General features: G+C 44.9%; 1 protein-coding gene across 1 annotated transcript; it reads right to left on the bottom strand.

The window, feature by feature from the left end:
• Positions 1-1,133: 1,133 nt before the first annotated feature.
• On the bottom strand, positions 1,134-15,520 carry ADNP2 (ADNP homeobox 2). The gene is made up of 3 exons (XM_029922008.1): positions 15,124-15,520; positions 9,096-9,185; positions 1,134-5,787 (listed from the first exon to the last, which is right to left on the bottom strand). Exons 1-3 carry the CDS (start codon positions 15,229-15,231, stop codon positions 2,545-2,547), a joined length of 3,441 nt encoding a protein of 1,146 aa, XP_029777868.1. The 5' UTR covers positions 15,232-15,520; the 3' UTR covers positions 1,134-2,544.
• Positions 15,521-19,970: the final 4,450 nt, after the last annotated feature.

Here is a 19,970-nt window from a genome sequence, read left to right on the forward strand (position 1 = left end):
TCGGAGCTGTCAGCATAGAGCCCGATGTGGTCTGGAAACCACTAAGCGTGAGATCATGACCTGAGCCAATGCTAGATGCTTAACCAACTGAGCCACCCAGGCGCCCTGCAACTAAGTTATCTTTATGCAGGTCACTGCAAGTGAGCGGCTTACTGATTAATGCCTAGGAAGTGGCAAAGACCTGTTCTCTATTTCCAGTGGATGGAAAATAAAATGTATGATTATATTGAGACTGCTTCTTACGAAACACAGAAGGAATCCCTTCCCATCCCCCATCATTTTGTAAATGGACAAACAGGCATAGGGGGCAAAAACTTGGCATGTGTTCTCAGAATAAGTAAGGTTAAATAGTTCATTTTCAGAACTTCTTAAGTATTTAGAAATTAGTTAGGGGATATTGTTTATACTAAATCCCTCAGCCATTATGGTGAGTATTTTGATCCTGGGAACAAAATAGGTTTCATTTGGACAAGTGTGCAGTTCTAAACATATATTTAAGGATTTCTTTTTTTAAAAAAATTTAATGGTTTTATTTATTTTTGAGAGAGAGATGGTGTGAGCAGGGGTCAGAGAGAGAGGGAGACATAGAATCCAAAGACTCACTCCAGGCTCAGAGCTAGCTGTCAGCACAGAGCCTGCCACGGGTCTCGAACCCACGAACCGTGAGATCATGACCTGAGCCAAAGCAGGACGCTTAACCAACTGAGCCACCCAGGCACCCCCCCTTTTATTTTTTTAATGTGTTTTATTTACTTTTGAGAGACAGAGACAGCGTGAGCAGGGGAGGGTCAGAGAGAGAGAGAGAGAGAGACTGACCCCCACACACACACTGACCTTCCCCACATGACCTCCACGCCTGGCCTCTGCCACACCAGCGGTCACCAGCGCAGCCTCAGTACAGGCAAGTATGCCGCCCAATACCCACTCTGACGGTGGAGACATTGCAGACGTGTCAAGAAGATCTAGCCGCACTACTGTGTGGACACTGGTAACTAGCTCTTCTGGGTTACCCTGACTGACTTACTTTCACAGTGACAAGTAGTGTTTTTTTAGCAAATAAATGTGGGATCTATTTCTACATTTAGATTACTGAATCACAGTGACACATCTGTTAAAAGAATTAAACACTTCCGTTTGCAGTGGTATAACAAATTTTAATTCAAAATAGACACTCTGAAACAATAGGTTAAAAAAAAAATAAACTTCAACAAGCTCTTTTTGGATTTACAACAGCGTACATCAACAATCACAGACCAGTTTCACAATTGCCTCAAAAATGCACATTATAGCAATTACATGCAAGTATTCTATTTTTTTAAATCCATATAGTGACATTATCTTACTTCCCAGAGACCGGTCGTGTCCTCTGAGTACGCTGGGCGGGGCCTCTGCTGTGTGTCACCAGGAATATGGTTCAAGGTCAAAACTGGCTGGTCTCCACTGCTGGCTCCGGTGCGGACAAAACCCTGGAGGCGCCCCTGTCCAAAGGACAGCAATGCGGTGTGGCCCTGCAGCAGCGCCCCGCCCCCTCAGCCCAGAGCAAACCTCGAGCCGAGCCGACCTCCGGGCGCTGCTGCAGGGGACGCGCTGCGCCCGCACGGAGGCAGCTCTTGCTCTGCTCCCTTCCCTCCGTCCCCAGAACACCCAGTCAGCATCCACACTCAGGGGTAAAAATCTTATTCCTGAGCAACGTGGTCCTTCCCTTTCACTGACTTATGAACAGTTAGGTTAGAAGGAGGGTCTGTGTGTGTGTTCAGCATTTATTCTAAAGGCACTAAAAATTTATTGTCTTACTTTTGAATGGGCAAATGACTTACCACCGTATCAAAAAGAGAAGTCTATACTGAAAAGGATTTCTGCACCTACAGAACTGCTTTATTTGAAAATAACTCTTAATGAGCTAAATAGCAGGCTTCAGGTTCAGTATATTTTTAACAAAGGAAAACATTTGGTTTTCTATGAGTTGTAATAAAAGACAGCTGCTAGGACAAACTTGAAGAAATGTAAATCAAAATCATAATCTAGTAAGCAAGTACCTTGCAAAGAAGAAACCGGCGTAAGCTAACGCAGCGCGGCCTTCGGGGGCCACACACAGGGCTGCGGACTCACTCTGTCAGCACTGACACTGTCATTTGCTGCTACGCGAGAAGCTAACTGAGGGAGATCAATGCGGTTAATCGAGTACGCTGAGACAAGCTGAGACTTCCTTAAATGAAAACACAAACACATAGATTTCAGCTTTCAGCCTACAACACTGACACTACTGGGAAACAAGACGTGCATGGAAGATCCAAGGGTTTAATTTACATGACAGGGAAGAACTAATAATAATTGTTACAAAATCAAACTGCAGGAAACAATCTGAAAGAACTATCCACTTCTTTTATATAGAAGTTTTTCTGAGCACCTGAAATAAATCTAAAGAGCAGCATAAAGACCACTGAAATTGATTAGTTCAACATACAGTGAAGAAAATAACATTTTTTAAACCTCAATTGAAAAAAATACTAATTACCTAGTAGTTTAGATTTCCTATTTTGTTTTTTACAAGTTTTGTGGCTCATACTCAAAGTTCAACCTGTGTTTAACATTTTTAAGTTCAGACATATCAAAGCCTAAAAGTACAGAAGGTTTGTGATTTTTTATTGCTTTCATGCAAATATATCTTCTTTTTCCAAAAAATGAAGCCACATCAATTTTCCACACCCACAGGAGTGAGGAAAGAAGTTCTATTTCCTTTTTACTAGGATATGGTCTCTTGTGGAAATAATCTCTAAGAAATTGCTTTTTTTCTTCATAAGAACGGTCTTCATATTTTTTAGGATTTAATGCTAAAATCTGAAGCGCATCTTCATTAACCAGAGGTCCCTCTGTCCTGATTTCATTCTTTTGTCTTTTAAAAGGCACCGCACTCGTCACCTTTTCAGGAGCAGGGGCTGCGTCGGTGTTTATGACAAGGGGCCGCTCCTCCACATCCCTCTGGTCTTCGGTCCCCAAGGGGCCATCAGGCAGCTTCCTCTTGACAGGAAAACCGGGGTCGTGGACCGCCTCCCCGTTCACGAGGAGCAGCTCGCTGTTCTCGATGAGACGAGGCTGCGCCTGGAGGTCTGAGCTGCTGTCCTTCGGGGCGCTCCTGCAGCGCAGCAGGTGGATGGCAATGGCCGCCAGGGTCATGTTGCCGGTGTAGACCCCACAGCAGTGGATGCACTTGAAGGCAGGAGACTTCAGAATCGTATGGACCGTTGGCGTGATGTGGTGCCTCTCCTTCAAGTGCAGCTCGTACGCCTCGGTCGTCACGAAGGTGCCAAAACAAAAAGGGCAGGTCAGTGCTGGTCTGCTGGGGCTCCCGGAGGCGCCCTCGGTCTGGGGCCTCACCTTTATGTACACGGGCACCAGTGACTTGGAGTGGATCCCCGCCAGTATGGCCAGGTAGACCTCCCGCTCCCCCAGCTCCTCCTTGGGCAATATGGTGATGAAGTCCAGGTGGGGGAACAGCAGGCTGCCATTGGCATCGATATCCAACTGAAACCCTCTGTTACTGTAATCCACAGGTAACTTCTTCTTCCCTCGGTGCATGGTCCGACTGTGCTCCACAAGGCCTTTGATGTCGTGGAAAGTGCACGGACAGAACAGGCACCCCAGGCCGTGCATCAGCAGGTGATGGATGAGCTCCTCCTCCGACACCAAGCACTTACAAGACAGACAGCGAACCGTCTTCTCTCTCATCCACTTTAGAAACGGTGCACATGCTGCCAGCTTTTCAGGCTCCAGTTTTTCAGCAGATTTGGAGTCACTATGCTTATGAGCCACCTCCATATGAACCTGGTAGACATTGGAAGGGAAGAGCTCATTGCAAACTGGACAGGTTTTCCACTGCTTTGCCTGTTTGAGCGCCTGACTGGCCTCTGCCACAGATGGAGAGGCCTGAACAAACATATTCTGAGTGGCATTTACCACCACCGGAGGAGAGGGCATGCTGGCCATGGAGCTGGCCATCTGCGCAGCCGTGCCCGACTGCAGGAGCTGGATGGGCACCTGGGGTGGGGGGACAGTTGCAACGCCTCCTGGAGGCACAGGCAAAGTGACAGACACAGGCGCAAGCGTGTACGTCGGGATCCCATTCACCTGCTTCCCTGTAGGTATCAGCTGTCTGAGAATAGAGCCTGACGTGAGGAAAGTGGTGCTTTGAGAGGCGCCAGGTCTCACTGGCTGGTTTGCAGGCAGGATGCTGGTGCTCACAGACTGATTCAGTTGCAGGACGCCAGGCCTCACTGGCTGGCCCACAGGGAGCACTCCCGACATGACAGGCTGGCTGAGCTGCAGAACACCGGAATTGATACCCTGGTTCACAGGCAGGACACCTGACGAGGCCGTCTGGCTGGGAGAGAGGAGCCCTGGAGGCACCACCTGGCCCGCAGGCAGAACCCTCAGCGGGACGGTCTGGCCCGCAGGCAGAACCCGTGAAGGGGCTGCCAGCCCAGTGGGGAGAACCCCCGACGGGGCCGTCTGGCCAATGGGGAGAACCCCTGACTGGACCATCTGGCCCGCAGGAAGCACCCCAGAAGTTGCTGTCTGTCCCGAAGGGATGACCCCAGCAGGGGTCATCTGGCCTGCAGGCAGGACCCCGGACGGAACTGTCCGACTCACAGAAATCACCCCTGGGGAGACGGCCTGAAGAACCCCAGGGGTGACAGACGGATTGACCGGGAGAACTCCAGGCCCCGCGGGTCTGTTTATGGGCCCGACCGGCTGGCGCAGGGGCACGGCCCCCGGGCGGACGGTCTGGTTGATGGGGAGGACGCTGGCCGCAACGGACTTATTTACAGGTCCGACTGGCTGACTCAAGGGCAGCACAGGAGGATTTGCTGACTGGCTGAGCGGGACTCCATGAGAAAGAAAGACAGGCTGCGGCGCCGCAGGCGGCAGAGGGAGGCTGCTCTGGCCCACCGGCAGAGGACTGGAGACCAGGGCCACGCGGGACTGGGCAACGGCAGGCGGAGAGTGGGTGAGGCTTCCAGAAGTGCCCGAGCCCACAGTCACTGGCTGGACTGCGCCCTGCCCGGGCGGCACAACGGTCTGGCTTTGGCTGCTCTGTGGCAAGGCGAGGCGAAAGCAGGGGGGTGTGGCTGCGATGCCCGGAGCGCCGCCGGCCGGGGGCACGGCCAAGGGTGCCGCTGGCTTCGGAGCGATGTGCATCTGCTTCAGAAGTCCGGGCTTCTTAATATGTTCGGAGATCACGGATCTAAGCTTATTTTCCAAATCCCTGTGTATATCCGACGTCAAAATATGATACATTAACGCATCCTGGCTGCTGGCATTGGCGCTGCACTTCTTACAATAGTACTTGTCAGACAGCGACGTCTTGTCCGCAGAAAGGCCCTCCTCGGCTCTCGGCTGCTCACCCGCCTCCTCGGTTCGCAGGCCAAAGTAAGAGTTAATTAAGTGGTGAAAATGGGCTACGAGCACATGCTTCTTCATACTGTAGTACAACGTGTTCGAAAAGTTACACTTTAAACATGTAAAACTGATCACATCACTCCTGGAAGACTTTGTTTCACCTAAAATATTCACTGTGTAGTTCTGGACTTTGCGGACAGGTGCATGGAACATTCTGAAGTGCCTTCCCACAACCTTGGGCTGGGAGGAAAATACACAGTTTGGGCAGGGGGTCACCAGCTCTTGATCAATTTCGTCTTCATGGTAGCGATGTAAATGATTTTTGAATGAAGTAAGTACTTTTGTAGAGTATTTACAGAGGCTACAACAGTATGGCTTTGTTCGATACCTCTGTTAAAAAAAAAAAGGAAAGTCAAGCATATTTTAATAAAAATACCAAATGCTACTCCTTCTACAGTCCACAAGTATACGACTCTTTTTCTTTTAACGTGCTGGAAAATGCAACACTACCCCCTCGCAGGGAACGGTGTTTTTCTGAGCCAGGGCACGCTGTCTCTGAAGGGGCCAGAGTAAACACTGCCTCTAAGCCAGCGACACGGTGCAGCCACTGTAACTCAAAAGCACTGCAGAGAACATGTACGTCAGTGAGCACGGCTGGGTGCCAACAAAACCAGACACTAGTTCAAATTTCACAGACTTTTCATGTCACACAACAGTATTCATTTCTTTCCTCAAACATCCAAAAACGTAGCAGCGACTCCCAGCTGCAGACGGTGCCCACAGGACCTGGCGCAAGGCGCCTCGCTCACTGGCCCCTTCCAGGACGTCCACGAAAACCTCAGCCTCCTCACTCCAGCAGAAGGACTCAGGTCTCCGCAAGAGAAAGTTCGTTTCCTGCTTTCTCCTCCCGCTTCTCATAGTTCCAATGTTATTTGTACTTCATATTCTAAAACCTCTAGAAATTACCTGCAAATAACCTAACATGCAAATTGTTAGGCTGTCATTACTGTTATTTCCCTCACTCCTAGAGAAAGCAGGAGCCAAATGGACAGTGCTTACAACACGCAAGTGTCCAATACACTGTACGGCAAGTTGTAAGGAAAGAGACTGTTCTCTAAGCGCCACAATAATCCTGAACAAGTTCCAGGCCAGAACGCAGACCAACCACGCAGAATTTCTCTTTGGGGCAAACGTACGGGAATCCAATAGGCTCGGGGCGTAATAACAGGCATGTGTACAAGAGCTGGCCAACTGAGCAATGCGGTGTTCTGACATCCAAAAGTCAGCCGGCTTGTGAATGTCTGACACCTATACGCCTTTGGTCTTGTGAGTCTGCAGACCCTGCAGGTGCTGAGCCACAGAACACCTGTCACCGTGGAGGAGGGTGAGACCCGGACCTTCACGAGAGGTCCCAGCATCAGCTGTGGGGGAGATCTCTCTGCGACACTGCTTCTTTGATCACAGCAGATCACCCCACCCTTCCTAAGCCTGTGTTCTCACGCCCCCCACACATTCTGTAGCTTCTGTCACCCTCTCTCTCCTATTCATACAGGTTTCCCGCCTGGCACAAGTCAGAGAAATCACCCAAACATGTTCAACAGCAGCAATTAGCAAACTCCCAGGTTCTGGCATTTCTGAGGGCATGCAGAATAAACCAAAGGCGATGGCCAACCCGAGACCAAAGACTAAAAAAACCCCATATTTCACTATCTCAGAAATTTGGATACACCTTACAACTAACAGTTCAACAGTACAACGCACTTTAAGTATTGCTTTATTTTTTTATTAGTGTTTCATTAAAAAATTGTGTGTCTTAGAACATAGTCAATAATTTTGTAATAACATATGGTAATGGTGACTACACTTATCATAGTGAGCACTGAGAAATGTATAGAGATGTTGAATTGCTGTTGTACATCTGAAATGAACATAACATTCTATGTCAATTATACTTGACTAATACAATTTTTTAAGAATTTTTTATTTTTATCTTTTATTTTTTTATTTGAGAGAGAGAATGTGCATATGTGCAAGCAGGGGAGGGGCAGAGAGAGACAGAGAGGGAATCTCAAGCAGGATCCACACTCAGCTTGGACCCTGACACAGAGCTCAATCCCACAACCCTAACCCTAACCCTAACCTGGACCAAAACCAAGAGTTGGACACTACACTGACAGCCACCCCGGTGCCCCTAGAATTTTTTATGTTTAAGTAATCTTCACACCGAATGTGGGGCTCAAACATGAAACCCTGAGATCAAGAGTCGCATGATCGCATGAGGCAGCCAGTAGCCCCAAAATTCATTTTTGTAAATCATGTGTTTTATACTTAATGAAATAGTGTAGTGAAAACCCAGCTAGTCAATGAAAATTACACTCAATGAAAGAGCCAGCAGAAATTTCTAATAATTGCACATTACTATCTGTTAGTGTTGAATAGATCTTTGTGGATTGAGGAGGGAAAGATTTCTTAAATATGAAAACATAAACATAATCCATAAAAAAATTGATAAACTGGACTTCATCAAAGTAAGAAAGCTTCTGCTCTACAAAAGACACTGCTGGGGCACTGGGGGCTCAGTCAGTAAGAGTCTGCTTTGGCTCAGGTCATGACCTTATGGTTTGTGAGTCCATGCCCCCGCATCGGGCTCTGTGCTGACAGCTCAGAGCCTAGAGCCTGCTTCAGCTGTGTCTCCCTCTCTCTCTGCCCCTTCCCCATTTGTGCTTGGTCTCTCTCAAACATAAACATTAAAAAAATTATTAAAGAAAAAAAAAGCCCAAAGTACCAAGGCCGACGCGACTGGAACAAACATGGAGGGGAAATGGAGGCGGGGCCGGTCAGGGCCGGTCTGGGGCACGCTGACCTTGATCCTGATGAAAGTGCGAATGCCATGGGTGGCTGGGTGGCAGGAAAGGTTTTCCAGAAGAAAACACTTTAATAAGGGGAATTTAGGGGCGCCTGGGGGGCTCAGACAGTTAAGCGTCCGACTTGGGCTCAGGTCATGATCTCACGGTCTGTGGGTTCGAGCCCCGCATCAGGCTCTGTGCTGACAGCTCGGAGTCTGGAGCCTGTCTTCGGGTTCTGTGTCTCCCTCTCTCTCTGCCCCTCCCCTGCTCATGCTCTGTTTCTGTCTCAATAATAAAATAAATATAAAAAATTTTTAATTAAAAAAATAAGGAGAATTTAGCTTGAATCTGCTTGGGTTTGAGGTCTCAAATTATTATAAATCATGTTCCTCAACTAAAAGATCCATATTTAAAAATTTTAAGCTTTAAATTTTAAATTTCTGAAACCAGGATGTACCTTCATCATGCATAATTTCATGACATTTCTTTTTACTCAGAATAGTTAGAATTCCAAGGCCCTTCTAGCACTGGGTGTTATGGAAAACAATTTGACAATAAAATATTATGGGGAAAAAAAAAGAATTCCAAGGCCCTTCTTACATGAGTGGCATCTTATGATCAAGGACAAATAATAGTTTCACATCACTTTATCAACTTCATATATAAAAACCTCTCAAGGCATCAATGTTCTATATTAGAAAGCATTTCACTTTTTCCTTCTCTTTCCCTCAGTGCGTACATTCTGCCCCTCACCCTCATTCATCAGCAATCCCAACACGTGTGACGTTCCTCAAAGCTAAACTGCCTCCCAACTTCTGAGGAAACATAAAAATCAAATACAAAAATACATACCACTTTCTTTCCAGAAGGCTCCCAGAGAGAAATATCTCCCCATGATGTGTTAAAAAAGTACTTCTCTCCCGGATCAAAGCCTTTGAGGTCCTTTTAAAAAGGGAGAAAAAGAGAGATCATTAAGCAATTTCAGAAGATAAATAACCTGAAGGGATTACTTAGCACCTAAGAAATATGAGTGGGAAAGTGAAATGAAAATGTAGCCCGTGAGCAAACTACAGCCCCAAAGCACAAGAACAGAGGAAAAGGCTGAAATAATCCAATTAAATATTAAAGTTTTAAAGATCTTTTGAAAAAAATTTTTGATGTTTATTAATTTTGCGAGACAGAAGACGAGCAGGGAAAGGGCTGAGAGGCAGGAGACACAGAATCTGAGGCAGCTCCAGGCTCCGAGCTGTCCAGAGACCCTGCAGTGGGGCTCAAACTCACAAACTGCAAGATCATGACCTGAGCCCAAGTCGGACGCTTAACCAACTGAGCCAATCAGAGGTCCCTAAAAATTAAAGTTTTAAATTCTAGTTAAAAACTATAGTTTTATAAGAAATAAACGTGAGATTTCCCATGAATAATTTTTTTAAGTTTATTTATTTTGAGACAGAGGGTGCAAGTGGGGTGGGGCAGAGAGAAGGGGACAGAGGACCCAAAGCAGGCTCTGTGTATGGGGCTCAAACTCATGAACTCTGAGATCATGACCTGAGCCCAAGTCGGACGCTTACTGGACTGAGCCGCCCAGGCGCCCCGCCCCCAATCAATAATTTTTACAGAAGAGAAGATCTGTGAGCAGACGCGGCCTTCTGCCGGCGGTAAGCACCCGGGGGCTCTGGGGAGAAGACCAGGTGGGGCTCGAGTGTGCGCCTGACCAAGGACCCCAGAGTCGGCCATGGGGGGGGAACAGTGTGCACAAGGGTACAGTGTCACAACAGGAGGAGGGAGGAGACGGTGAGACCGGACGAACAGACACGACGGGGTCACACTGAGTCCTGCGCCAAACAAATCAAGCACAAATGTATCTGGAGAAAAACGGCCAAAATCGGGATATGGATCAGGTACTGGATATGAAAACAAACATTTCATAGCACAGAAAGATGCAGGTAACCGAAAAAGCAACTAATAAAAAGGCAAGATCAATGAGAGCTCTCTGTGGTGAAGACTACTCACATGTGTGTGTATTTACACACGTGCACACAAGGAAAGAGAGGGCTAAACAATACAATGTCAACAGTGGTAATCTCTGAATGGCAGAAATGCGGCATTTTTTATTTTCTAAAGAAATGATTACCTCTATTTTCTAGCGTTCCTAGTTTATACTGCTGCTTTTCTAGTAAGCATGCATTATCCTGATGCAGATGCATCAAACACATAATATCATAACTGTCTTCAAGTGTGCCTATGCCGATACACTGCTCACCAAGTCAGTTCAGGACTGGAGAAAGTGAAAATTATTACAGAGATTTAAGTTGACAGTAATGGGGGCCCCTGGGGGGCTGTCGGGTGAACGACCAACTTCAGCTCAGGTCATGATCTCGCGGTTCACGCGTTTGGGCCCCGCGCTGGGCTCTGTGCTGACAGCTCAGAGCCTGGAGCCTGCTTCAGATTCTGTGTCTCCTCCTCTCTCTGCCCCTCCCCCATTTGTGCATGGTCTCGCAATAATATATAAATGTAAAATAAATAAATAAATAAAAATTGGAAATTATGTATTCTGAGGCTTAAAACATACATACAAGCAAAATGTATGACAACAATAACACAAAGGCTAGAACAGGAAATAAAAGCACAGCATTGATTTTTTCTTTTAATTTTTGATTAAGTAATCTCTATACCCCATGTGGGACTAGAACTCATAATCCTTAAATCAAGAGTAGCATACTCTACCAACTGAGCCAGCCAGACACCCATTGCGAGGTTCTTATATGTGGAGCAGTATTCTATTAGAAAGGTCCCACAGGGGTGCTTCGGCGGCTCAGTGGTTAGGCATCAGACTCTTGATTTCAGCTCAGGTCATGAGCTGTTCATGATTCAAGCCCCGTATAGGGCTCCGTGTTTGTGGAGCCTGCTTGGGATTCCCTCTCTCTCTCTGCCCCTCCCCCTGCTTGTGCTCATGCTCAACATCTCTCACTCTCTCTCAAAAATAAATAAACTTTTTTAAAAAAGGTAAACAAAAACATATAGCTAATAAGCCAGTAATGGGAGATAAAATGGGATCATAAAAAAATACTGAATCCAAAACAAAGCAGAGGAAGAATAAAAAAGGAAGCACCAAAAAGACAAGTAAAAAGATACAGAGACATGGGAGGCTTAAACCCAACCAGATCATTAACCACATTAAAGAACAAGAGCTGGAAACTGTTTCTAGAGTAAAGGCCAGAGAATAAACATTTCGGCCTTTGCCAGCCAAGCAGGATTTCACACCAGCAGGATCTCCGTGCCCCGGTCACACACACAGTCAGTCCTTTGGCTACACCCACGGCTGTGGCCCGGGAGAGTTTATTCACAAAGTAGCAAGGCAGGGCTGGCCCACTCTGGTCTAAAACTTAAATTAAGAGCACAGACTGTCAGACTGGGTAAATAAAAACAAGATCCAATTATATGCTATCTATACAAATTTCACTTTAAACATTTTTTTAAATGTCTATTTTTGAGAGAGAACAAGTGGGGGAGGGGCAGAGACCGAAGGAGACAGAGAATGTCAAGTAGACTTCACACTGTCGGCAACAAGCCAACTTGGGGCTCAAACTCACAAACCGTGAGCCAAAATCAAGAGTTGTACGCTTAACCGACTAGGCCACCCAGGCACCCCAAATATTTCACCTTACATATAAAGACACAGGTTAAGGGTAAACAGATAAAAAGACATGTGTCACGCTATCACTAATCAAAAGAAAACTGTAGGCATCACATTACCATCAAACAAAGTAGATTTCAGGGAGAGAAAAGAATATTAACATGGACAGAAAGTCACTTTATAACAGGGCCTGGCCGATTCACTGGCAGAACAAAGCAACCCTAAACATGCATGTGCTTTACCCTAAACTACATGAGACAAGAACCGACGGAATTGAAAAGAGAAATAATTAATTCCAAATACATAGTTGGAGATGCCAACACCCCCTCTTCTTGAAAGGAGTAGTACAACACATCCCCCCAAGTCAGGAAGGACACAGAGGCCTGAACACAGTCGACCACTGACCACCTGAACTAACGCCGGCGGACCTCTCCACCCAGTCAAGCAAACACACAGGAAACACTCACAAGACAGAGCTTGTGCAGAGCCCTGTCTCAATAAATTTAAAAGAACTAAAATACTTATAAAAGTATGTTCTCTAACCAAAGCAAAATTTAACAGAAACCTGTAATAAAAGAATCTAGAAAATGCCCAAATTCTAGAAATTAAACAACACCCTTTTAATTCATGGATCAAAGAAGAAATCATGAACAAAATTAGACAGTATTTTAAAACTGAATGAAAGTGGAAACACGGGAAAGCAAACGTGAAGGGTACTTCTAAAGCAAAGCTCTCAAGGGGAATTTATGGTGTTAAGTACTAACAAAACAAAGACCACTACAGCTCCGACATATAAGAAATTATATGAACAACTTTATGTCAATAAATATGACAACATACATTGAAATGGATAAATTCCTTAAAAAAGGACTACCTAAGCTCACTCAAAAAGAGAGAGAGAGAGAGAGAGAGAGAGAGAGAGAGAGATGATAACCTGCTCTATAGTCAAGAAACTGAATTCATGGTTAAAATCTTTCCCACAAAGAAGACTCCAACTCCAGATCGCTTCCTTGGGAGTTCTACTAAACATTTACAGAAGAAATATTATCAATTCTACACAAAGTTCTTAAAGAGGAGGAAACAATTCCCAATTCATTCCACAAGTTGCATTACCCTGACACCAAAACTAGATAAAGATATTATAAAAAATTAAAACTACAAACCATATTACTCATGAAATCAGATGTAAAAATCCTTAAGAAAATGTTTGCAAATCAATCTAACATATAAAAAGAACCAAGTGAGGCGCCTGAGTGGCTCAGGTCATGATCTCGCAGTTCGTGAGTTCCAGGCCCACGTCAGGCTTCCTGCAGACAGTGCAGAGCCTGGTTGGGGTTCCTTCCCTCTCTCTCTCAAAATAAGTAAGTAAGCTTAAAATACAGGGCTAACAATCACTTTGCATGGTAACATAATGAACATTCTTACTGCTATTGTAAACTTTATTTTGAATTTTTTTTTTTTATTCAATACCAGCAAACATGAGTTAACATGAGTGTGGAATCACACAACTGCACTGGGTAAAGGTCTGGCCATTTCCTATAAAACTCCACAAATAACCCCACACACAGATGTCCACAAAATACTTTTACAAGAATATTCATAAGAACCTTATTCATAATAACCAAAAACTAGGAATAGCCTAGGTGTCAACCATTAGGAGAAAGGATCATCAGCAACTAGCCCATCCATGTAATGAGTACTCACCACACAGAAGAATCTTTCACAGAAGCACATATAATTTCATTTACATAAAACTGTAGAATAGGCAAATCTATCTATATACAAAATTTCAAAACAGTGTTAGCCAGTGGAATGGGGGCAGGGACAGACTGAAACAGGGCTTATCTAGTAACAATGAACTATGTCTACTATCAGCCTTCTCAATCTTGTCTCCAAATAATTACCCTTGCTTTCTTCCCCATGCATAAAATATGACTTATAAACAGAGATGCAAAGAACTCTTGAGAATTCTCTCACTTTAAGACTGTTCCTGAGCAACAGCATCTACCCAAGGCTTCGACTTCAGTATCTCTCCCATCTTTATATTTCCAAATGGACTTTCTTTCCATCACAGTCTGTTATTAGAAGTATTGCTCTACTTGGAGTTTTACTTTTGTTCATTCATTCAAAAAATATCTGCTAAAAAAATATGTATGTCTGTGTTTGTGCACGCACCAGATCACAATTCTGATCACAATTACTCCGGTGAATTAACGAAACAAGGGGTCCTTATCTTCTTACATCCAAGCGGGGGAGACAGATAAACAACGTCCGGCACTGAGAGAGGTCTGAAGCAAACAGAGCAGGTAACACAACGGAGAGCACAGGAGAAGGACGAGCTCTCTGAGACAGCAATGTCTGAACAGAGAGCTACCTGGGACCCTTCAGAAATTAGCATTTGTCTACCTGAGAGCAACAATCAGTTCTGGCCATAATGAGGGTCCCGGTAATTTATTAGTCTTTCAGTATTAGACCAACTTTTAATAAATAAATCAATCTGGCTGAAAGTCTGAGATTTGAAAATTAAGAAACTGAATCCCTCCCAGGCCAACTGTGAATCAAATTGTTCACAAGTTTAAAAGAATCCAAAGTAGACACAGTCATATCCTGTTAAGTTATGAATAAAACATGCATACAATTACCAATAGCTTTATGGATACAAACCAAACCTTATTTAACAGTATTTATTTCTTTATTATATATGCCAGCCATATATTCTCAAGTTATAAGAAAGGAAAAAATTATATGAGAACACAACTTATCAGCGTACGTAACTGTGACTTTAATTTTTAAACTTTTGCTATGACTGCGTATATTAAATCACAAAATCCTATCACATCATGTACAAATCCCCATTTGGTGATTAATCCAATAACAGTGGGATATTAAGTTAGGATCTTCTTTTGCTAAAATAACAAATAATTCAATATATTCTCTTCAAAGATCAAAAACAAATATATTTGATAATTAATGACAATAAAATGGCCCACCTAAAAGTGACATTAAAAATCTGAAGAGTTTAAAATAGCTCACTTTGTCAAAAAGCCATAAATAAGAACTAATGATGCGCTCAAGCAGTCATCTGAATTATTAGCAATTTCCATCTTAAAGAATCTTATCCATTCTTCAAAGACTCCCCGGTCGAATCGCCCCCCCCCCACGCGCCTCACGCCCCTCACATCGCTGTCCCCCCGCTACCCCCCCCGCTGTCCCCCCTCCGCTGTCCCCCCTCCGTCTGCCTCTCACCTTCAGCAGCTCCTTGCAGCTGTCAAGCCCAATATCCACAAGAATGCCTTTCACCTTTTTTCGCACCTTCCTGATGTTGTCAAGATTTTCCACAGGAATTTGAAACATTTTTGAATTTTTCCTTAAAAAGAAAGAAAACAAAACTGAATATCTGTATCTACATCTACATTTTGAAGAGAGTTCGTAAAACGCGAAGAACAGAGTAATTTTCAACACATTATGCTAGAACGCCTACATATCCACGCTCCAAAAAGTGGAGCTGGAGTCTGTCTGCCCACCACACCCAAACACCAACTCAAACATGGATCGGACACCTCCATGTTAAGAGCTTCAACTTTAAATCTCAAAAGAAACAGACATAAATCTTCATGACCTTGGATTCGGCAATGGATCCTTAGATATGACACCAAAAACTACTAACAACTCAAGAAAGAGTTCAACTTCATCAAAATAAAACACTTTTACACCTCAAAGGAAACCATAAAAAAAGTAAAAAGAGAATTCACAAAAATGGAAGGAAACATTTGCAAATCATATTTCTGAGAAGGAACTTATATCCAGAAATATAAAGAAAATAACTCATAACTCAATAACTAAAAGACAAATAACCCAACTTAAAAAGGACAAAAGATCTGAATATTTCTCCGGAGATAATATGCAAAGAGCCATTAAGCACATGAGAAGATGCTAAACAACATTAGCTGTGGGAAATGAAACCCAAAACCACAATGAAATATGTAACTTTCCACCTACTAACATGGCTAGAATTTTTTTAAAAAATTTAAAAAAGTGTGGGAAAGGATGTGGAGCACCTGGATCTCTCTTACCTGCTGGTAATCATGTAAAATGGTATAGCCAGTTTAGAAAACCACCTGGCAGTTCCTCAAAAGATTAAATATATAGGTATCATATGAACCATCGATTCCACTCAAGAGAAATTAAAAACATGCATCCAAACAAAAACCTGTTCACAAATGTTCACAGCAGCGTTTTTATAACAGCCAAAAGTGGAAACAACCCACATGTCCATCAACTGATGAATGGATAAATAAAACGTGGTATGTCCATACAATGAAATATTTGGCCATGAAACAAAATAATACTGACACAGGCCATGATGTGGATTACCCCTGAGGAACATGATGCTAAGTGAAAGAAGCCAGACATGTAGGACCACATGTTATAGGATCCTGTTCTTATCAAGTGTCCAGAACAAATTTACAGAGACAGAAAGTAGAATACTAGTTGCCCAGGGCTGAAGAGGACTGTAAGGGGATGCCTAAGGAGTAATGACAATGTTCTAAAATCGAACATGGTGATGTTTGCACCACTCTGTGAATATGCTGGACACCAGTGAATTACTCACTTTAAACCGGTGAATTGTATGGTATGTAAATTACATTTCTATAAAGCTTTTTTTTTTTTTTTTTGAGAGAGAAAATAGAGGGGCAGAGAGGGGGGCGGGGATAGTGGATCTGAAGCAGGCCCTTACTAACAGGAGAGAGCCCGACCCAGGCACCCCTCCATAAAGCTATTTTTAAAATTTCTGAAAAGGCATAAAATTAAACTAAACCCTGTGGCACTTGACCAGAATAGGAGGTACAGGTGTGACCTTATTGTTTCTAATACATACATAAATAAAAACTGAGTACAGTTGTAAATGTGTGTGTATATATTCCACAGCTTCGTCACAAAAGGAGCTAGAAGCAGTTCACACTCCAGTAGCAGTGAGCACTCCTAAGGCCCAAATCCTACTTTCTAAATAGAACTTTCCATTAAAATGAACCAAGAACCAGGACTCCTTAGAGAAATGGCTGATTCTAAGGCTTGAGCACGGAAAAGACAAGATAAGCCAAGACTGTCCTGTACCAGAAAATAAGGAAGTTGCTCAAAGAATGATGAGACATGTCAAAGAAGACTCAAAAGAAGTCAGTGCAACAGTATCTCCCATCACACATGCTGTTTTAAAACATGATCCAGACAATCCTCCTCGTCAGTGGGGCATAGATGCCAGGGAACCTGGGCTGAATCCCTGTGGCCGCCCCAGCCAACGAAGTACGGCCTAAGTAATGCCATGTGACGTCCAAACTAGAGCGTCAAGATGCCACACACTCCGCCTGCTCTCAGGGAACCGTCACTCCTGGTGTCCAGACACCACACATGAGGAAGCCCAACGAGCCCCCGTGGAGCCCTCGCGGAAATGCTCCACCACCAGCCCCCAGACACGTGAGTGAAGATGTGTTTCTAGACACCCGGCTATCAAGTCACCCCAGCCTTAGAGTCTTCCCAGATAGGGGATCAAACAAGCTGCCTCCCCTGCTCCTGCCTGAACTCTGGACTCAAAGAATTACTGGGTTTTAGTAAAATGCTTTATTCTATGAAATTCTGAGGTGATCTGGTATACAGCAGCAGTGATTAAAATAGAACCCACCAGAACATAAACTTAGGTCCATGGTGATAAAAACACATTGAAACTCTGATCAGGAATGGGATATGTACATGATTTCCAAGCAGCTCCCTGAACATACTTGAAAATAACCAAGAGTAATTCACAGAAGTCTGGTAGACTTCTCAGCCCGAACTGAGAGACCCTGCACACAAGTTCTGAGGAGGAGGGTACTGAAATGAGGCCGTCAGTGATCGGACAGGTGGTCAACAGGCTCTGTAGTTACTTGTTCAGGCTTGGGAATAGGACCGAGGAACTGTCAGTCTTCTTCCTAGAATCTGGAGAACTTTTATTCTCAAATGTAAGTGCCCCCAGTCCTGTACCACTGTTACTGTGGTTCCCCCAAAACAAGCACATTAAACCCTTCGCCGTTAGGAAACAGGAGACGGACGCGGCTGCACGAATCTATCAATCTCCGTTCACGGAAAATTACCTTTAACGTCGGCGTGTGGTACACGTGGACCTACCCAAACTCCCACTGATGTGCACAAGAAAATACTATTCCCCAAAAGGGCATTTATAGGTTTCTTTTGTTGCTTTTTAGTACCGTGATCATTTAAGAACATTCCATTCTGGAAAAGATAACACTCCAAAAATTAGTCATTCAGGTAACAGATGATATATTTTCAGCCAGAGAAATTTAGAGTTCTTGTGAAATCTAAGTTCCAAAAATGATTTCACATGAGAGGCCACACTACACAATGGTCTCACTAGCAAGGATTCTGAAATTGGGAGCGCCTGAGGGGGCTCAGTCAGTTAAGTCTCTGACTGGATTTCAGCTCAGGTCCTGATCTCAACGTTCATGGGTTTAAGACTCGCGTCCAGCTCTGTGCTCACTGTGCAGAGCCTGCTTGAGATTCTCTCTCCCTCCCTCTCTCTCTAGCCCTCCCCTGCTTGCTGTTCTCTCTCTCAATGTAAACATTTAAATACATGTGGGGGGGGTGTATATATATTCTTTAACTGTACTTCCTGGGTTCAAATCAGCTCCACAGATTATAAACTGTAAAAAATCTCTGGCAAATTACTTAATCCCAGGGTTTCAGGTGACCACGTGTAAAACAGGGAGAGTACAAGCTACTTCTGAAGCATTTTGTGAGGATGAGTGAGTTAATACAAGAAAAGCACTCAAACATAAGCACTGTGTTTGCTATCGCCTAACTTCAATCTTCTGAAATGTCTCAACCATAATACAAGACTTTTTTTTCAAGCAACTTAAAAAATATGGAATACTCATGCCCTACATGAAAGCAAGATTCATAAGGTCTGGGTTCCTGCACAGGTGGATCCCAACCTGAATCCACAAGTAATCTGCCCTAACAGATGGGTGCCAGCGAGAGGAGGGCATGGCAGGAACCCTGGGAACTTACACCCATACCAAACCTGGGTGCACTCACCAAGAAGACACCGCAAACCTGGGTGCACTCACCAAGGGGACACCTCAAACCTGGTGCACTCACCAAGGACACACCGCAAACCTGGGTGCACTCACCAAGGGGACACCGCAAACCTGGGTGCACTCACCAAGGGGACACCACAAACCTGGGTGCACTCACCAAGAAGACACTGCAAACCTGGTGCACTCACCAAGAAGCCACTGCAAACCTGGGTACACTCGCCAAGGGGACACCACACACCCGGTACAAATCTAAAGGATGTCCCAGGATCTCTCCAGGTAAAAGTCTTGCCGCAGCTCTGCCTTCGTCTCTCATAACCAACCAACTGCTAAGCCCACATCCAACCTTCACGTTCTTGCCGCCTCTCGATCAGAGAAGCCAACGGGTCCCCCCACTCCTGTCCGTCTCCCAGAGCAGCACCCCTTCCCCTTTCACGCGTAAAGACCATAGGTTCAGCATTCCCAGCTCCAACCGAAGTATCAAAGTTCGTTCGTAAAACCGCCAACTCTCCAGCCATCGCTTTAAGTCAATCACACCTACATCACTTACCTCGGACCAAAGCGGAGCCCGCACTTCTCACAACCTCCACTTTTACACGCGGTCCCGCCCCCCCCAACCGTGCGCGGCCTCCGCCAGACCCGTGCGAGCCCCGGCCCACCGGCACCAGCTCCCACCGCGGCTCCTCGCGGGCCGCAGAGGCCGGGGCTGCCCGTTCTGTTCGATTATAACCAGCGTTAACCGCATTCCAGCAAGCCTTCCACTCAAATGCAAAAACACTTAAAACGTTTAACTACGATTATACAATTGCGCAATATTTGAACTGGCAGTTATAATTTTTTGACGTTCCAAAGCCAGATGTTAGTAGAAATCTTGCAGACACCGGCACAGTCGACGGGGGCAGCGGGGGCACACGAAAAGTTACAATTTTAATGTCAGCATCTGCATATCTATCACCGCCATCCAGTCCCAAGCTCCTGGGCGAAGGGCTGGGGATTGGCCGTCGCGGC

The sequence above is a fragment of the Suricata suricatta genome, chromosome 14 (assembly GCF_006229205.1).
Source record: "Suricata suricatta isolate VVHF042 chromosome 14, meerkat_22Aug2017_6uvM2_HiC, whole genome shotgun sequence".
In the NCBI taxonomy this organism is placed as follows: domain Eukaryota; kingdom Metazoa; phylum Chordata; class Mammalia; order Carnivora; family Herpestidae; genus Suricata; species Suricata suricatta.